The sequence below is a fragment of the Eubalaena glacialis genome, chromosome X, assembly GCF_028564815.1.
Source record: "Eubalaena glacialis isolate mEubGla1 chromosome X, mEubGla1.1.hap2.+ XY, whole genome shotgun sequence".
Lineage (NCBI taxonomy): Eukaryota > Metazoa > Chordata > Mammalia > Artiodactyla > Balaenidae > Eubalaena > Eubalaena glacialis.
In genome coordinates, this window is record NC_083736.1 from 112,482,764 (window position 1) to 112,501,995 (window position 19,232).

Consider the following 19,232-nt stretch of genomic DNA (forward strand, 5'->3'; position numbering starts at 1 on the left):
AAAGAGAAAATACCTATATAACAGGTAAATCTGGTGAATTAAAACCAAAAACCTCCCTCATTTCTCTCCCCAGCCCTCCACATGTTCTCAAGGTACCTAAATCAAAGAGAAACAGATTAAGGTGAACGGCAAGGCATGTTCTGTACTCAAAGCAAGATCAATCTTTATACATAGATCCTTTTTTGGCACCGATGTAGAAAATCCAAACATGGAGATACTTAGGTCTGCAAATAACCTAATCTGCATACCAGATGGATCTAAGGGAAAAAACATAGACACTTTTCCACACACATATTTTTTTTTAAATATGAGCATAGAAAAACAGATGCTTTTGCTCCCAAAGGGTCTGTGGGCCTCTCTCGAGTAGTCTTATGGAGCAATTTAACTTCAGATTTCTAAAATTATGAAAATGTCTAGATTAAGCATTAAATTGGAAGAGAAAGGGCCTCTAGAAAACCAGCTGAACATCTTCTGAATTATTTTTAACTGCTCAGTGATTCCCAGCCCCCAATTTCACAGAGAAGTTGATGGGGGAGTCAATAAAGGGAGGTCTCCCCCAAATGGGTAGACTATAATTCACTGACTTCTTTAACAAATAATTTAATGCTCTGCCACCTGCATGGTTCAGTGAATGAAACTACTGTTTAAGTTTCAGTGAATGAGGATTGAGGCATTATTTCTTTCAGGTCCTACTTGTGGGCATAAAAGTAAATCTCCTTAAAACAATGAATTTTATCTACATTTCACACATATTCCCTTATTGCATTTATCATATCTGCCATCGTATCAAGCTATCCATCTTCTCCAACAAATCTTACAAAGGCACAGTGAATACACAACATGGATTCGGGAACTTGATATTTCCTCCTTAAATTTCACAGTAGACTGTAAAACGGCTTTTATACTTAAGTTCTGAAACTAGTTCAGAAAGAGCGATTATAATTACTGTAAAAGCAAAGTTGAATATTCTCTTGGTTACCAAAGTCATGAAAGAACTGAGGGTACAATTTATGCCTTGTTCATCTGTAACAGATGGAAAGAAAAAAGATTTAAGACTAACTGAACAAGAACCGCTCCCATTAACTAGTTCCTTTGTGCACCGTATTACACACAAGCCTCCCATCCCACCCCTACTCCTACAAGCCCTGCACCAAAAATTCAAAGAAAGGAAAGATCAGGAGCAAAACATGACACTTTTGGCAGTGAGGCCTCACTTAGCTCACATCGGTAGGATCATTGCTGCCCTACGTGAGTAACATTTCAAGATAATTGAAATGTACTCTCTTAAGTATCGGGAATTTGAGCATTTCTGATGGAAACCTTCCCTCAGATGTATTATAATTTCCCTAGGTTTTTCAGCAGAAATTACTGAACGCAATAAGCCATACCCTGATGACTCAGGCACTCAGGATGAACATCCATGATTATACTGTGCCGTAGTACAATGTTGTCTGCTTTTTTGGGGGACTCCTCCTTCCCCTTTAAGTCACTTTGTCACTTCCTCTGCTGCTAATGTACCTCTTCCTAATATCACCACCCCCCTCCATACACACTCCTTCTAATTTGTAGCTTTTCACTTACTGTGAACTAGAAAACCAAAATTGGTAAGAACTGTATGTTAAATAAGAGTTAAGAAGGCACTGAAAGTAAAGATGAGGAAATAATTACGGCTTTTAACGCAACAGCTTTGTGACACCTAAAGGTTCCTATCTTTAGATAACTTTCCCATCTCTTTAGTTTAAACTAAATTTTGAAAGGGTAGTGCTGTGAGAGAACTACCTTCAAATAAGTGAGTTTGTTTTGCACAGACCATCTGGGCATGGATTAAAGCGGATATTCTGATAGCTTCAAGTTTTTCTGAACCTGAAAAGCACTATCTTAGTGAATGACCTCTCTCCACAGTTATTTAACCCCACATAATTACATAATGCACATCCCAAACACTTTTGTAGATGTTATTCAGTTTGATTCTGACAACAGTGCTGAGATAGGAAAGGCCAGGCTCATGGTCCCAGATTACAGGTAAGGAAATGGAGGCTGGAGAAAGTTGAGTGATTTGCCCACAATCAAACTGAGTACGTGACAAGGTTGGGCTCCTGGGTTCTCTTTCGGGGCTCGTCTAACAACACTTATGTTTTCTGTGGCTCCCTGCTGCCTTTCTTATGCTCAGAAGAACACTAAACCCTGCCTCTGGTGAGACAGACTTACTCTGTTTCCTTTGGGCTTGCTTCTTTATTTCTCTCCAAGCTCTGCCAGATGTCCTTAGGAACCTTGCTCATTTTTCTAACAGAACTCAAAAACCCTCTGATTTTATTATGTTGAAGGTTCTCAGGGAATTAAAAATGCAACAAATGTATGGTCCCAACTTGCCATCAAAGTTAACAAATGTCACCAGGAAGGATGTTTCTCACAAGCGGACACTGAAGAATACACCCCAGCAGATACCTAACAGCTCATTTTGTGTCACAGTGGTGTGAGAAATCACCTCCTCAAGACATTCATTAACCTTTCATTTCCTCCGTAAATAATCAGTCAGATACGTGGCTCATATTTTAAATTAATCAAAAATAGCTCTCTCTCTCTCACTCGCTCTCTCTCTCTCTCTCTCTCTCTCTCTCTCTCTCACAGTACTTAAAATGAATTGAAATAAGCATGATATTTAAATATGTGGTTCCACACCTCTGGGCCAGCTTAAACCTCATCTCCTCCAGGGAGCCTTCCCTATCCATCCCAGCAGGCCTTAGACATCTCTTCTTCCTCTTCTCCAAGAACCTAGAGTAATTCTTGATATTTGACATTTAGCACATATTAAGAAACCATGTAATGTACTGCCAAGAGCGTGGGTTCTAGAGGTACACAGACCTAGGTTCTAATTAGAGCTTTAGCATTTCTTAGCTGTGTGGCCTTGGGTAAATTACTTAAATTCTCTTTGGTTGAGATTCCTCATCTGTAAAATGAAACTTATGATACTTAATCTGTTTAATTGTTCTAGGGATTAAATACAGCACCTAGCGCAGTGCCTGGCATATACTAGGAACTCAATTAAGGGCAATTGTTTTTAATATTATCATTATGACCTTTTATATATAGTTCTGGTTTGATATGTGTACAACATTGTTTTCTCAAACTGTTTTTAGACCCTTGACAGCTGTGTCCATAGAGGAATATATGATGAAGTTTAATGGCCCCTTACTTGCGCAGGTTCTTTCTGAGGCCTTATTCCAAATACTGGATTCATAATTTTGTATTATTTTTCTTAAAGAGGGCTCTTAAAGTGATATTAGCTTCAGGCCTGCACAAAACCGGGTTCTGCCTCTGGTTGTGTCCCACTCCTGCATACTGCTCTGCACAGTCAGTACTCAAAAAAATGACATTTTATAAAATCTTCAATTAACCAGAATTTTTGCTGTACTTAACTATAAGGAAATAAGCTTATGTCAGGTATTTTGTGAAAACCTTTCAACTGCCAACCAGTACATTTAGTTGGAAAATATTCAGTCCACTTACATATTTTGAGATAATAAGAATGCGCTTTGTAAACTGTAAAACTTAGTATTAATACAGTGCTACTCATGAAAATTATGATAAGAGTGATGACCCTAAGGCAGGGTTTCTCAATCTCGGCACTACTGACACTTTGGGCTGGATAATTCTTTGTTGTGGGGACTGCCCTGTGCATTATAGGATATTTAGCAGCATCTCTGGCCTCTACTCACTAGAAGCCAGTCACCCCTCCTAGATGTGACAATCAAGATGTCTCCAGGCATTGCCAAATATCCCCTAGGGGAAAAATCCCTTCCCCCACTACCTTAAGGCACATTCAGCACCAAAAGATGTACAGATGTTCACAAGTCTTTCATATTAAGGTAAGAAAAGGAAGGCAAGCATTTTAGAAAAGTTTTTTTTTTTCTCAACTGCTTCCGCTAGAAAAGTTTTCAATAAGCAAAAGCAACCTCGATTAACCTGAAAATCACATTAACCCCATTCCTTGTGTGTTCTATTCCCTAAGCATTCCAGATAAAGAAAGAAAAATGTACCATACATCCTATTTTCTAATTTGTATGCGAAGTTCAGCCCATTTTCCAGCTCAACAGCTAAGTACAGAAATCCAGTTCATGGGTGAGGGATCATCAGTTTCATCACTTTTGCCATCTATTTTAAGTGATAATGATGCCACTGACCTGGAAGTTTAGAGAGCTTTTTTCCCTTGCTGTTGACATTTTTAACTTTCATATTAGCAATTCTTCCTGTACCCTATGCCTGAAAGTAAAATGCAACAAAAAGAAATCTGGCCCAACTAACTATGATTTACTATATATAAACGACCTAACACTTCGTCGATTATTTAAAAGTACTTTGCTCTAGCCATCCCAATGACTGTGCAATTGAAAAATGTCCTTGAATAAGCAATATTTCTCATTTTTTATTTCTGCAGGTTGTGATCCTGGGGAAGCATTCAAGAGGTTACCACTACATGCTTGCTAACCTGGTAAGAACAAGCAGAGTTTAAGTTTCCAGGGCATTATATTCTATTTAGTTTGTGTCGCCTGTAATTATCCCAGAAAGAAATACAAGAAGAACCTAATGTGTTCTCTAGACACTTGGAGAAATGAGTCAGTAAATACTAAAACCTGAATGCAATAGCCTTGTTTTCAATTATGCTGTGTCTGTTTTAGCTGTGAAGCTTATATCCTCTCCTCGTTGAAAAACTAATAATTTCATATGATTCTTCACTGATTATTCTTAGATTTAATTTGGATTTGAAATGTCAACCATTTTAATCAGGTTTAAAATGTAAAACAAGGGACAGGGGACACAAGAAACTGACTCTTTCCCCAATTAATCCAAGTGTATGTGCACATTAGTATTGGACTTGTCTTTCTAGAAACAGGCCACTACCAAATCTTTTCAAACCAGATGTGAGCAGTAGCTTTGAACATAGAACATTAAGTAATCCTGTCAAAGTATATAGCCACCTTTCTACCCATACCAAAACACAACTTGAATCTTTACCTTCAAACTCCCCATGCCTTTAAAATTTGTGACATTCTAGAAGTTACTTTTTATTAAGGTTGGTTTATAGGTCTTCTTTCTCTAAAAGGACAATTGGTTTAGGAATTAACAAAGTGGCTTCTAAATCCGTAATATATGTTTGGCAGAGGTTCTGAATAATACTATCTCCCTGTAATGAAAGAGGAATGGTAAATTATCACTATGATACTAAGAATCTATTAAATTATTACATAACATGAGTTCTAGCCCCAATTTTATTTCATTAGCACAAGAGAATCATAATTATTATAGAGCTCTTAAACCAAAAGAATAGCAACAAAGGTGAAAGATTATCGTAATTATATTCTTAGATTTCTTAAATCAAAGAAAAAAGTCTTATTTTGTTTTAATAATGAATATTTTTAAATGAGAAAGGAAATGTTACTTAAACCTCCTTAAGAAGTGTGTGCACTCGAACACTTTATAAGATGAAGATTAGAGCTACTGCTTTGAAATGTTGTGTGCATCTTCTCCAATAAATTGCTCAAAGTGGAGTGCTTCAGTCCATTGTAGGGATAAATGAATCGACTCTTTTAGGAGGAGAAATCTTGATTCTTAATTTACATCTGAGTACATCCAATTTGTTTTTAGACAACTGACAGGTAAAGGATGTTTGTTGACTCGCTGGGGGTTAGACCAGGCTTTGGCAGGAAACATGGAGGTTATAGCAAGGTATCTGAGGCAGTTCTTGATGGATTTTTACCATTTCTTTCTCACCCATAAGCATTTTGCTCTCCTTCCTTCCTTCCTCTCTTCCTTCCTTCTTCCCTCTCCCTTTCTCTTCTCCTCTGCCTAGGGTTCACTCAGCACTGATGGTACATGAGACAACTTTAGGTAGTGCACACACGAACTTTTTTTTATTACAATGGCAAATGTATTTATTTACTATGTATTAGAAAAACATAAAACTAGTACATCAAAACCCAAATTTTATGGATGTTATTACTTCATACAGGGCTAGAGGTTTAACAACAAATGAAATAATTGTTTATGTCAAATGTGTCAAGTAAACAATAGCATGTTGCTATAAACAGATACAGCAAAATCTGTTTTGGGTATATGCAGTTGTGGTGGTACCTGGATGACTGAAGTTTGGGAAAGAGCATTGAACTAGGGGTCAGAGACTTTGCTACTCACTAGCTATGGGATGTTGGATAAGTCACCTCACCTTTGAGGACCTCAGTTTCCATACTGTAAAACTCAGATGGGAGTGGGGAGTTCATTGATGGATTGGTTGGATCCTTTAGAAGCAGATGCTGAGATATAAATAGAAGTGCAAGACACTTATTGGGAGTAATGCCTGTGAAAAATAAAAGGGAGAGGGACACAAGTAGAAAGGGAGCCCTTCAGACCACAATACAGGTCTGATATCAGTGAAGGAGGGGAAAAGGAAGGAAGTTTGAGGGATAGTTAGGGAGTTTGGGATTGACATGTACACACTGCTATATTTAAAATGGATAACCAACAAGGACCTACTGTATAGCATAGGGAACTCTGCTCAATATTTATGTAACAACCTAAATGGGAAAAGAATCTGAAAAAGAGTAGATACATGTACGTATATAACTGAATCGCTTTGAGGTACACCTGAAACTAACACAACGTTGTTAATCAACTATGCTCCAATATAAAATTAAAAGTTAAAAAAAAAAAGATCTTCAGACCATGGGATAGCACACCTGGGAGCTCCAGTGCAACAACTCCACGTCGAGGAGGCCCATCCTGCCCCAAAATGGCGAGCCACTGTACCCCAACCTTGCTCAACCATTGGCTGGCAGCTGCCTGGGAAGCACCCACCTCCCGCTTGCGAGCTGGGGCAAATCCTGAAGGCACCTGAAGCTGGAGACTGTCGGCTAACTCACGTCCTGGAGGCAGGTTCTATGTTAAAAGATCTAAGCCTGAGCCGTGCACATCAATGGCTGTCTCAGTTGGAGTAAGGTGACCAGATGATCTATAAAGACCTTTCCCATTCTGGATTTCTAACTGGGCCTCTCTAATCCTACTGACAATCCTTTAGAACTTTGGTTTCAATTTTGAGACCCAGAGCTGACAGAAGTGAAAGCATGTAGAGTGACAGAACTGCAAGAGAAAATCACTAGGACAAGGTTGGGGAAAAGAATGGTAAACTGGATGCCTAACACAGAACTCAGAATTATGAAACCTTGGAAAGATGCCTACTACAAGAATAAGCAAAGTCTGTTCCCTCAGAAAGAATGTAATATATAGTGTCATGTCAGTCTGGATAATGAAAACATGAATTCATTTACCATGCTTTGAGCTGCCACCCCTTCTCTTCCTCTAGTGACCTTCTTTCCATTTGAACACAGCCATGTGTCTCCATAAGTCCCTGTTCTCTATATCAAATTGCATATGGGCAATACAGATAGGAACCGTTACTAACCTCTGATAAAATAATGAGCCACATTATCCCTTCCGTGGTTACCAGATTTTTTTAAGCAGCTAAAAATACCCCAAAGACACATATACATATATACACACAGCAAACCAAAACTATTTAGAAGTCATTTAGATGATCAAAAGCGGGTAAGTGGAGCTAAGAAGATGTTTCCTTTCAAGATGAGCCAGCTGGATGAAAGCTGAGGACACATACACAAGGGAAGAAGTTCTCATCTGAATCTTGGTGTAACAACAGCACAGAACCACTGCCTTCTTCTACAGATGCAAAATGAAAAACACTCACACTGCCTACCTAAGCTTTCTGGAACCACCTGCACCAGAGCCCCAAGTGTCCCCTTTGCTACTAAGTCCCATCTATCCGGCAATGACTTCTATGTGCTTTTACATGGACCTTCCCTGGTAGCAATCCTAAAGTGACAAGACCTGGATATTCTGTAAATGCTTCAACAAGGACCTTTCATAGGTCAAGGTGTACATTTCAGAATGGACAACAAGCTGCAGAAAGTTCTAACTTGTTGAAATCCCTGGAAGAAACAAAAGATTTCATCGGGAGCACAGGCCAGAGGTGTGATCTGGTCAGGCCGGAAGTGGACATGCCAATAATGAAAGAGTAAGTAAGTCTCTTACAAATTCTGTATCAGTCGGTGGTGTCATTTCTTTTTAGGGGTTGTTCCACAATTGATTGTTATTTCCTCTTCCAGAACTCTCTCTAAGGTGGTAATGTGTCTCTACTTTAGTACCAGAGGTAACCAGCAGGTATACAATTTGTCAGTCAAGCAACCGCTCTTTCTTTCATGGTAAGGTCCTGGATCAGGATCCTTTCCACTGCATTCCCAGGCATGTTGTGTATTGTGATTTAATTGTTTCATATATGTCAATAATAGTGTGCAGAACCCTAGACTAACCCTAGGCATAATGAAGGAAAAAAGCACTAGACCAGGAGCTAGGAGATAGGTTCGAATCCCAAGAATTGATCTGACTAGCCTGTGACAAACCAAACCTCACTGAACCTGTTTCTTAATCTGTAAAATGAAGAGATAGACCAGATCAAGGTTTCCCAAAGTGTGCTATTTGTACATGAGATGATTTTAGGTAGTATATAGCAAAACTTCTTAGACTGATTAGTTTGGAATTTATATTAAATATGTATTCAAAAAAGATAACTCTCCCGTCAATTCTATGAAGCTAAATTAGATGTTTAGATTAAAAAACTTAGTCGATGTAAAGAAAATATATGAGGTAAAGACTAGTTCAGATCATCCACCCATGCGGCAAAAAAACCCTGTAAAGGTGGTATATTAGAGGCTAAAATTTGAAAAACACTCCAAGGTGACTTCCAGCTCTACATTTCTTCCCTCGTGGAGGGTCTGTTTGGACCAGGGAAGGCCAGGAGTGAGAGTGTAGGCACAGCAGCTGGGTGAATATGGAGGACATAAGTGGGGGAGCACAAGCGGAGCCCTGTTAGCCTTGGGATATTGTCATAGAGCAGACTTCAAATCAGTTCAGGGGGGCAAAAGCCAAGCAAAGTGTTGAGTGCCCTTAGCTACATTCTAAACAGAGCTGCAGCTCTAAAGGATCAATCAAAGCCATTTAATAGTTGACACAGAGCAAACTGGATCTGGGTTGAGATGATCCAACAACAGATGTTCAGTACCCAGCCCCCCAAATAAAGCAAAAATCTCCAAGCATTTGAGGTGCCCAGGGGAAACTGTAAGCCACGGTAGGGCTCATTCAGTGCTGCGCCAGTTAACCTCTGCCTTAGAAGACCTGATGGTTTCCTTGCCTAGGCTGAGACTGGTCCCAGGGTTGGGGACAGTTGTGGACCCTACAAGTGGAAGTTAGGTAGTGTCAGCTGCCAGCGGGAGAGGGCCGTAGGACAGGTGATCAAGTTAGCCATTGTGCCAGGGGAGAAAGGGGGAAGAGAGCTATCTGAGACTCCTCCCTGCTGTGCTAGCTGTTTTCTTTAGGCTCTTCCTTTAATGTCTCCAATAAGAGAGACTTCTTACCCACCCATTTCCCCAAGCTTTTTAGAGATCAGGAAACAGGCTCAGAAAAGATACATGACTTGTCTGAAGTCTCACAGCTAATCCATTGCCAAGCTAGGTTTCCAGCCCAGGTTGGTCAGACACTTTACCAAGAGCATCTCGCTCCTCTCATTTTACCCACTCAAGCATCTCAGTGAGACAGAAGGTCAGCCCCACAAAGGTCACATAAGAACATTTGCAAAGACATAAATGTATATGAATGATGTATAAACTATAAATTTATGAGGGTGAAGTAATCAGAGAGAAAAAGGCTTAAAAAAACAAGGACAGCTTTGTGAATCTGGGTTTGAAACGCGTCCAATGGGCCAATATGAAATGTATCTTAGCAGGCACCAGTTCCATCTCCATCACTGTCTTCTCCCCTGCTACATTCATATTCATCCCCTCTCTCTCTCCCTCACACACACACATACACACACACACACACATTCCTCTCCCCTGCTCTCTCATCCCCCTTCTTTCTCTTGCTCTCTCTTCTTTCTTTCCCTCGCCATCTGCCCCATTCATATGATTAGTATGCCAGAAAATAATGATGGGGAGTACTAGATTATATCTAATTTTTCTAAAATTTTACTAAAACAAAAGCATTAGTCAAAAAATAGAACTCCAAAGAAGCATCCAGGAGTAACCGGAGCTTGGAGAAGTGAACTCTGCAGCTTCCCAGATCTAGGGATGTACCTGAAACAGAGAGGGGCCCACTTTGTTTAAAGAGAAAACAAGTTTGAATGAGACTGAGTCATGCTGTTTTGCTTGCCAATAACAACTGTTCCCTTCTGCTCCCTTCCCCTCCCAGGTCTTCTTGTTCTGTTCTCTACTCTTTCCCTTCCTTTGTACTTCCATTTTTAATGTTCTAAATAAAAAATTCAAATGCTCAAAGTCATGTTGTGATCACTGACACCTCAGCAGATGGCCTGTAAACACAGAGCTCACTGGGCTGGAGCCCGGCCTTACAGGCAAAGGAGGTGAGCTTGAAGGGAAAAATCCCCCCTGGTCCCCAATGCCAGGAGCCCAGTCACCTCCCCCGGGTACACAGCTTCTCTGGTGGCTCAGGATTCACTTTCTTCTCCAAATGAAGATAGGATACAGCAGAGTATCAAGGGAATGAGGAGTGGGGACTGGGCAGGGGTCCAACGTCCTACCGTGCATTTAGAAAGGCACAGGCAATTGTCAGCTTAAAGTAGCCAACTTTGAGACTCTCATTCCCCCTCTCCAAAAACGCCTTCATTATAGTCAACCATCCCTGCCTCCCCCTGCCTGAAATTAACAAGGAACGATCACTTCCTACTCAATGTTCTAGCAAGATGCGTTGAAAAAATTCTGTTTTCTCTCCCGGGCCCCTCCCACGTCATATCTGCTAAAACAGTGCTTCTCAAATTATCCGTGAAGGAGGGCCAGATTTTCCCCCAAATATTCACACAATAAAAGCACAACAACAATAAATTACTAAAAAACATGAAATAAACAAAACAAGACATATAAAATACAAGCCCAAGTTTTTTTAGTATTAGATTCAACAGCCATATTACTCTGTCAACTTGCTTATAAACTAAAGGCTTGTATTCAGTTTCTCTCCTTCTATCATCTCTGACTGGTAACAAACAGCAGACCAGCACCAGTCCACACATACTTCGGGTAGCACTACTCTAAAGGTTTTTATAACAAGTTCGTTTTTCTATATACCACGTATATGCCCAATACCTTGTTCACTCTACTACAAGGAAGACAGAAGGTGGTCTCTTTAAGAACTGTATAAACATATTGAACAGACCAAACTGGCACAACTTAGGATCACTGGCATGGAGGTAGAACAGGTGCTGGGACCTGTGCTGGGAATGAAGAGAAGGCAGAGGGTGGGGAGTCAAAACTCTGCATAGTATGGCCAGAGAAGGGCTTTCAGAGAAGGTGACTTTGAAACAATGATCTGAATGGTGAGAAAGGTGAATCAGGGAAAGTTCATGTAATGCATAGGGAACAACATGTGCCAAGGTCCTGAGGCAGAAAAGAGTTTGATACCTCTCTGAACTGTTAGAAGGCAATTTTGGCTACAGCAGAGTGAGCGACAAGATCTGGATTATCTAAGGCCTACTGCCTGGTTAAGTTTTAGCTCTTTTCAACAGCATCAGAAAGCCACTGAAGAATTTCAAGCAGGGGAGAGACATGACCTGATTTTTGCTTTAAAAAAAAAATCAGTGTCAAATGGATGGATCTTATGGTATTTAAATTATACCTCAATATAACTGTTAATAAAAAAGAGATCAGTGCCTATTTTTCCCACTAATAGCATTTATGTCAACTTGTAATTATTTGTATATTCATACAGATAACTCCCACTGGACTAAAGTGTTGTGAGGTTAGGGACCAAGTTGGATATGGCTCGCCATTGTACCAACAGATAGCACTTAGAAGGTTTCAAAGTATGTTTGTTAATTGGATTAGAGAATAAAACAGTGAGTGAACAATACAAGCAACCTGTAATCAAGTGCTAATTTATATGGTGTAATCTTTAACTCTGTGCATTACATCCTCCCAGGAGGATGGATCTGCTTCTAGAAAAAGACTTGTGTCTCTCATTAGCAATCTGATAACTTGAGTCACCACAATTACCGTGCATTTCCCCATCAAAGCATCACCCAGATGAACAATTCAGATGGCACTAAAGGCAGAGCCAGCCTTCATCCAAATTGAGACAGATACTCCTCCTTGGCAGCCTTCCACCCCTCATTCTACTGCTTTTACCTTCCATATAGGCAAGCCACCTTTCTCATTTCTCACCCATAATCTACCATCAACTCAATGAAAGTCACCCAACTTATCTTGTCTCTGTTTTCCTCTCTGTACAAAATGTACCCTAACAATAATATTATATGAAGGAAATCACCACATAATATCTTAAAAATAAGTGCTCTAAAAGTAAGCCTTGAATATATCTATTTCCAAATCTCAATTATCTCACCAGAAGGAAACTGAATTGCAGTACTATATGTATGAATCAAGGGAGACAGGATGATACCAAAGTCATCTGGATCTTTGGAAGACTGAGTTGTCTGGCTATCCTCAAATCAAGGACACTCTGTCTTTGGATGCCAATTGTGTAACTAGTGTCTGTGTAAAAGATGGCCTTGGAGACTTAATCAAAGGTAGCTTACAAGGCCTTGCATTAGGCACAGAGGTCATGGTTGGTTTTATACTGTTGGGTTCAGATGTGGGCAACAGTCACTGGCTCAAACAGATGTGATGTGACTGAGAAGCAATGCAATTGATGAAATATAGCAGAGCTTACAAATCTAAATGAGTAGTTTCCTTCTCAAAGGAATAACTTCTGAGATTATATCCATATTTCCAACGAATGTTGGCATTGTTGCAGAGAGGCAAATAGTCAAGTGTACAGATACTTAGAACATAGAAAGTGAGGAAGTAGAGTTTAAACTCTCCCTATCTGTGAGCACTAGGGTTGCCTCCAACCTCTCTCTGCCTTCTCTCATCTCCTTTAATCTCTCCCTCTGCATACAGTTTACTGGACCAACCAAAGGAAGGGAGACCACCATGGCAGCGAGCAAAAAACAAAACAAACAAAACACAATTTCAAGCAAACCAAATTGGTGAAATGCAAGGAGCACTAGAATTTGATATCTAATCTAAACACACAAAAATCATTGAGTATCTGATCATCACTTCTAGTTATTAAAATCCCTATGAAATAATAAAATGGGCTCAACAGAAATTCCACTCACTACAGCAGGGGATTTGGAACCTCAGAGCCACTAAGCAATAATATTGTGGAGTTTACACATAAACGTATTGCGTGGAAAGCATGGGAAGGCATGCGACAATGAAGGAGGACGAGAGCCCATAAGCAGTCAACAATGTGCAAGAGCCTATGTAATAATTGGCAAAAGGGGGACACAATTGGCCTTATTACTATCTGGTAGAGAATACAGAGACAAATTTAATATAGATGTTTCTTAGTCATTATTTTACTAATTGAAATGGCTCTTCAAGAATGAAATTTCAGTAGACACCCAGAGCTGTAAGTGATGAAGTGACGGCCCTTTCTAGACAAAGGAAACAGAACAAAGGCACCAAGGTTTAAAGGGGAGTGATGTGGCTAGAGCATGAGGTCTCTTGAAGGAAAAGGTGTGGATAAGGCCAAGAGAACAAAAGATAACAGATAATGGAAATCCTTGAAGGTCAAGTCAAGATATTCAGCTGTCAGTATGTCTGTAGAAAGTAGGGAATCATTGCAGTGATTTGAGGAAAGGAGTATTATGCTCTAACAGATATTTTAAGAAGATAAATTTATTATGCAAAGAATAAACTGGAAAGGTAAAGAACTGGAAGTTGGATCACCAGCTAGGAAGCCAGGACGATAAACTAGGCTGGTGGTCCTCAAACCCACTTGTGCTTCAAAGTCACTTGTTGAATTTATTTAAAAAAAAAAAAAAAAAAGACAGGTGCTTGGGCCCCATACCCAGTGACCCAATAGGCTTAAAGTGCCATTAATTGAAAGAAGGGATACAGGAAGAGGAAGAGATTTTAAGGGAATATAACAACTTTGTTTTGGGGCACATTCTTTTTAAGATACACATGGAATAAGGAAGTCAATTTAGTTGGTAGACAATTAGAAAAGGGGGTTCTAGAGTATAAGAGAGGTTCTAATTGGAAACTCATTGGTGTCTCATTCAAAGTGAATTCGAGTTGAAAATTCCAAAAGAAAACAAGAAATTAATTTGTTTTATAGACTCTAAGCCTTAAAATGTAACAAATTCATTGGCTGAGGTATTTTATGTATCATAAATGTTATTTATCATAACTGAGTAACATTTATGTTGAAAAAGTAGATTCTCAGAGCCCAGCTATGTGAGAATCATGACAATCTACTGCCCCCCCAACATACACACACACTCAAAATTTTAAATAGAAAAAGGCGAAGAAAAAGAAAATGAAGAAATTCTAATATCTTTGGTTAGATGGGAGATGCCAGAAGAAGAAACTGATTTTTAAGCAACAAATGAACTGCTATGATTCAGTGAAGCAATAGAGCAGTTGCTATAAAACAGCAAAACCTGCTGAAACAAAATGAGCCATCCTTTCCCACAAAAATATCAAAGAAATCTACTGGAATGCATTTTGTCTTCGGTCAAACTATATTATTTTAAAGTATATAATTTTTAATAGTAGATGAAGCTCAGTGAGGAAACAGAATTCATGATACAGAAATTTCCTTTGAAGTCAGACATGTTTAAATTTATGTATTAAATAAAAGGATATGGGTTTTCTGTCCTTTTTTAAGCAGTTACTATTGGAAGAAGTGCTTGCATCAGGCACTTAAACCCTGAAACAAAAATGAGAACAAACTAAAAAGACTTAAAGAACTTTAAATATTACTTTTGTTCTGAGCCAAGGGCATGAGTTAAAAAGTAAAAACTTGTAAACTTATCACATATTTAGATTGGTAGTCAAACTTATACTTTTTCTAAAGACAAGGATTTTGTGATAATAATTAAAAAAATCCATCTGTATTCACATGTATTACTGTCTGGTCCCTGCACTACTTCTGTTCACCGACCTTCCTCCCTTTATTTTCCCCTTTATCACCCACATGTTTAGCGTTCATTCTTGTGCTAGTGTCTTACAGAGATTTTGGAGAGACTCAGTGCCATTGTTCTCAACTTGAGGCCCTTCTGTGACCAAGTCATAAAGAGAAGACTAGCAAGAGTTGTGAACAAATGCAATGCCTTAAAATAATGAGATAAGAGGTGACCATGGACCAAGAGCCAGCCAACTCCTGCTCCGTAGCTGGAACTTGTATCCCAACTTCAAATTTCTATAACTATCTTTCATCTTCTATTTTCCCCTTTATCATCCAGATGGTTGAAGGTCATTTCTTTTTTTTTAATTCATATTTAATTTTTTAAAATAATTAATTAATTTTTATTTTTGGCTGTGTTGGGTCTTCGTTTCTGTGTGAGGGCTTTCTCTAGTTGCGGCGAGCAGGGGCCACTCTTCATCGCGGTGCGCTGGCCTCTCACTATCGTGGCCTCTCTTGTTGCGGAGCACAGGCTCCAGATGCGCAGGCTCAGTAGTTGTGGCTCACGGGCCTAGTTGCTCCGCGGCATGTGGGATCTTCCCAGACCAGGGCTCGAACCCGTGTTCCCTGCATTGGCAGGCAGATTCTCAACCACTGCACCACCAGGGAAGCCCTGAAGGTCATTTCTGTTGCATTAGTTCCTGCTCAGAGTTTTTAGACAGACATCTTCCCACCTCAGGGTCTCTATGTAGCCAACTCAAGCAGTGAATTCTGGCAAGAGGTATGGACAAGTGGGATGTCTTAAAATAATCACACAGGTAGAGAAAGTGAACCAGGAGCCAGCCAACTTCTCCCCTGAATCAAGACATTTCTCCTAACTTCCATCATCCTACCAGAATACTCCCTGCCACCACCATTTTATTTCCTTTTCTATACACTCTGCATGGTTTGTTTTCTTGTTCTGCTTCAGTGTCTTTACATGGGTTTCAGGGATACATGAGGGGGTGTGACCAGCGCAACAACTAAAATCTAGCAACATATTCTAGAAAAGTGCAGTGCCTTAAATTTAGATATCAGAGAAGGAGGACCAGGACCCTGGCACCTCTTACTTTTTAGCCAGAATCCATCTTTTACACTGTCTGTTCCTACCACTCTCTCCCCTTGCTTTTTTCCTGCCTACCTGTTGTGTGTTTGCTGGTCAGCTTTGTTGTGTTGGTTATTTCAATGAAGCTATGGGTAGACTTAGGCCCCAATTTACAACTTTCCCAATTATGGTTGTACATGATCATAGACTCTAGCAACTTCTTCTAGAAATAAAAAACAATGGGATAGATATAGGAGGTGGACCAGGAACCAGCAAAATCTCCCTTCTTAACCATCTCCTCTCTCCTAACCTCCATCTTTCTCCACTGACCTCTCCCCTTTTATTCTCCCCTTATACCATCCATATGTTTGGTGATCATCTCTTTTGTGTTAATGTCTTTTGAGAGGTTTTAAGAGACTCAGCCTCAATTTTACCACCTTGAAGACTGTGGTTCACCAGCCAAAGGAGGAGATCTAACCAGAGGCTATGAATGGATGAAATGCTTTAAAATTATGGGATAATCTGTTAAATCAAAATGTATTATTATAATCTTCCCATTTCTGTGTCTTTGTTTTCTATTTGCTTTGTCAATAATTGAGGAAGGTATGTTAAATCTCCATTTTGATTTTTTTTTTTTTTAATCTTTTGGCCACGCAGTGCGGCATGTGGAATCTTAGTTCCCCGACCAGGGATTGAACCCGAGACCCCTGCAGTGGAAGCACGAAGTCTTAACCACTGGCCGCCAGGGAAGTCCCTCCATTTTGATTTTTAAAAATAAATTTAGTACTGGGAATTCCCTGGTGGTGCAGTGGTTAGGACTCCGGGCTTCCACTGCCAAGGACCTGGGTTCAATCCCTGGTCAGGGAACTAAGATCCCACAACGCTGCATGCGATGGCCCCCCAAAAATTTGTTTTTAATAAATTTAGTACTATTTGTTTTAAAAATAATAATAATAATGGGATAGGAGGAGGAGGAGGTGCAGGAGCTGGCCAGCTCCTGCACCTTAGCCCATACTTCTCTCCTAACTTCCATCTTCCTACCACTGACCCCCTGCTCTTTCATTTACTCCATTTTCCTTTCTGGATGTTGTATCATCACCTGTGTTGTGTTAGTGTCTTTACATAAGTTTGGGGGGGTCTTTGGCCTGCTTTTAGGGTTATAGATGTCATAACAATAAAAATCCATCAAAGATTATTATGGGATGGTGTAATGCCTTAAAGTGGTGGGATAGGAGGAGGAAGACTAGACTCCAACCAAACCTGCCCTTAAGCAGAACGCTTCTCTGCATTCTCATCGTCCTTCTCTCTCTCTCTTTCCTCCTTTCCCCTCCTACCTGTTGGATGTCAGCTCTGCCGCATTAGTGTCTCTGAAGAGGCTGTAGAAAGAATCAAGCTTTAAATTTTACAATCTTGTAGACTGTCAGTGCCACTTGAACCATGGAATTTAGCAATATTTGATACAAAAAGATAATTCTTTTTGAAGAAAAGGTATCAGAAATAGAAGGACAATCAAGAGTCAACCAACTCCTGCCTTTTAGTCAGACAGTTTTCCTTATATCCCCTTCTCTACCATTCACCTCTTTTCTCCTTTTCCCTTCTGTGTCCTTGATAACTGTTGGTTAGCTCTGTTGCATTAGTGTTTTTTCAGAGGGATTAGGGAGAATCCAGCCTTGATCATCTCAACCTTGAGAACTGTGACTTGCTGCATCTAAATGCTGGGCACCAAGGCAACATTCAAGCCATAGAATCTGATTAGAGATTACAAACAAGCAAAATGTACACAAATAGGCCAGAGGGAGAATTAGGACCAAGAGCCAGCCAACTCTTGCCCTTTAGCAACAAGATCTCTCCTTTCATCGCCATAAAAGCTTATTACAAAACATAGGCAGAACACGCTACGACATAAATCACAGCAAGATCCTTTTTGACCCACCTCCTAGAGAAATGGAAATAAAAACAAAAATAAACAAATGGCACCTAATGAAACTTAAAAGCTTTTGCACAGCAAAGGAAACCATAAACAAGACGAAAAGACAACCCTCAGAATGGGAGAAAATATTTGCAAATGAAGCAACTGACAAAGGATTAATCTCCAAAATATACAAGCAGCTCATGCAGCTCAATATCAAAAAAACAAACAACCCAGTACAAAAATGGGTAGAAGAACTAAATAGACATTTCTCCAAAGAAGATATACAGATTGCCAACAAACACATGAAAGGATGCTCAACATCATTAATCATTAGAGAAATGCAAATCAAAACTACAATGAGGTATCACCTCACCCCAGTCAGAATGGCCATCATCAAAAAATCTACAAACAATAAATGCTGGAGAGGGTGTGGAGAAAAGGGAACCCTATTGCACTGTTGGTGGGAATGTAAATTGATACAGCCACCATGGAGAACAGTCTGGAGGTTCCTTAAAAAACTAAAAATAGAACTACCATACGACCCAGCAATCCCACTACTGGGCATATACCCTGAGAAAACCATAATTCAAAAAGAGTCATGTACCACAATGTTCATTGCAGCTCTATTTACAGTAGCCAGGACATGGAAGCAACCTAAGTGTCCATCAACAGATGAATGGATAAAGAAGATGTGGCACATATATACAATGGAATATTACTCAGCCATAAAAAGAAACGAATTTGAGTTATTTGTAGTGAGGTGGATGGACCTAGAGTCTGTCATACAGAGTGAAGTAAGTCAGAAAGAGAAAAACAAATACCATATGCTAACACACATATATGGAATCTGAAAAAAAAAAAAGGTTCTGAAGAACCTAGGGGCAGGACAGGAATAAAGACGCAGACGTAGAAAATGGACTTGAGGACATGGGGAGGGGGAAGGGTAAGCTGGGACGAAGTGAGAGAGTGGCATGGACATATATACACTACCAAATGTAAAATAGATAGCTAGTGGGAAGCAGCTGCATAGCACAGGGAGATCAGCTCGGTGCTTTGTGACCACCTAGAGGGGTGGGATAGGGAGGGTGGGAGGGAGGTGCAAGAAGGAGGAGATATGGGGATGTATGTATATGTATAGCTGATTCACTTTATTATAAAGCAGAAACTAACATACCATTGTAAAGCAGTTATACT

General features: G+C 39.8%; 1 protein-coding gene across 2 annotated transcripts in view; it reads left to right on the top strand.

Annotated features, from left to right (window-relative positions):
• Nucleotides 1-19,232, top strand: part of GRIA3 (glutamate ionotropic receptor AMPA type subunit 3) — a 285,426-nt gene that overhangs the window by 174,862 nt on the left and 91,332 nt on the right. For both annotated transcript variants that reach the window (XM_061179160.1, XM_061179159.1), the window contains exon 5: nt 4,436-4,489. In XM_061179160.1, coding sequence (XP_061035143.1) covers nt 4,436-4,489 — 54 coding nt within the window. The remainder of the gene's footprint in view (nt 1-4,435; nt 4,490-19,232) is intronic.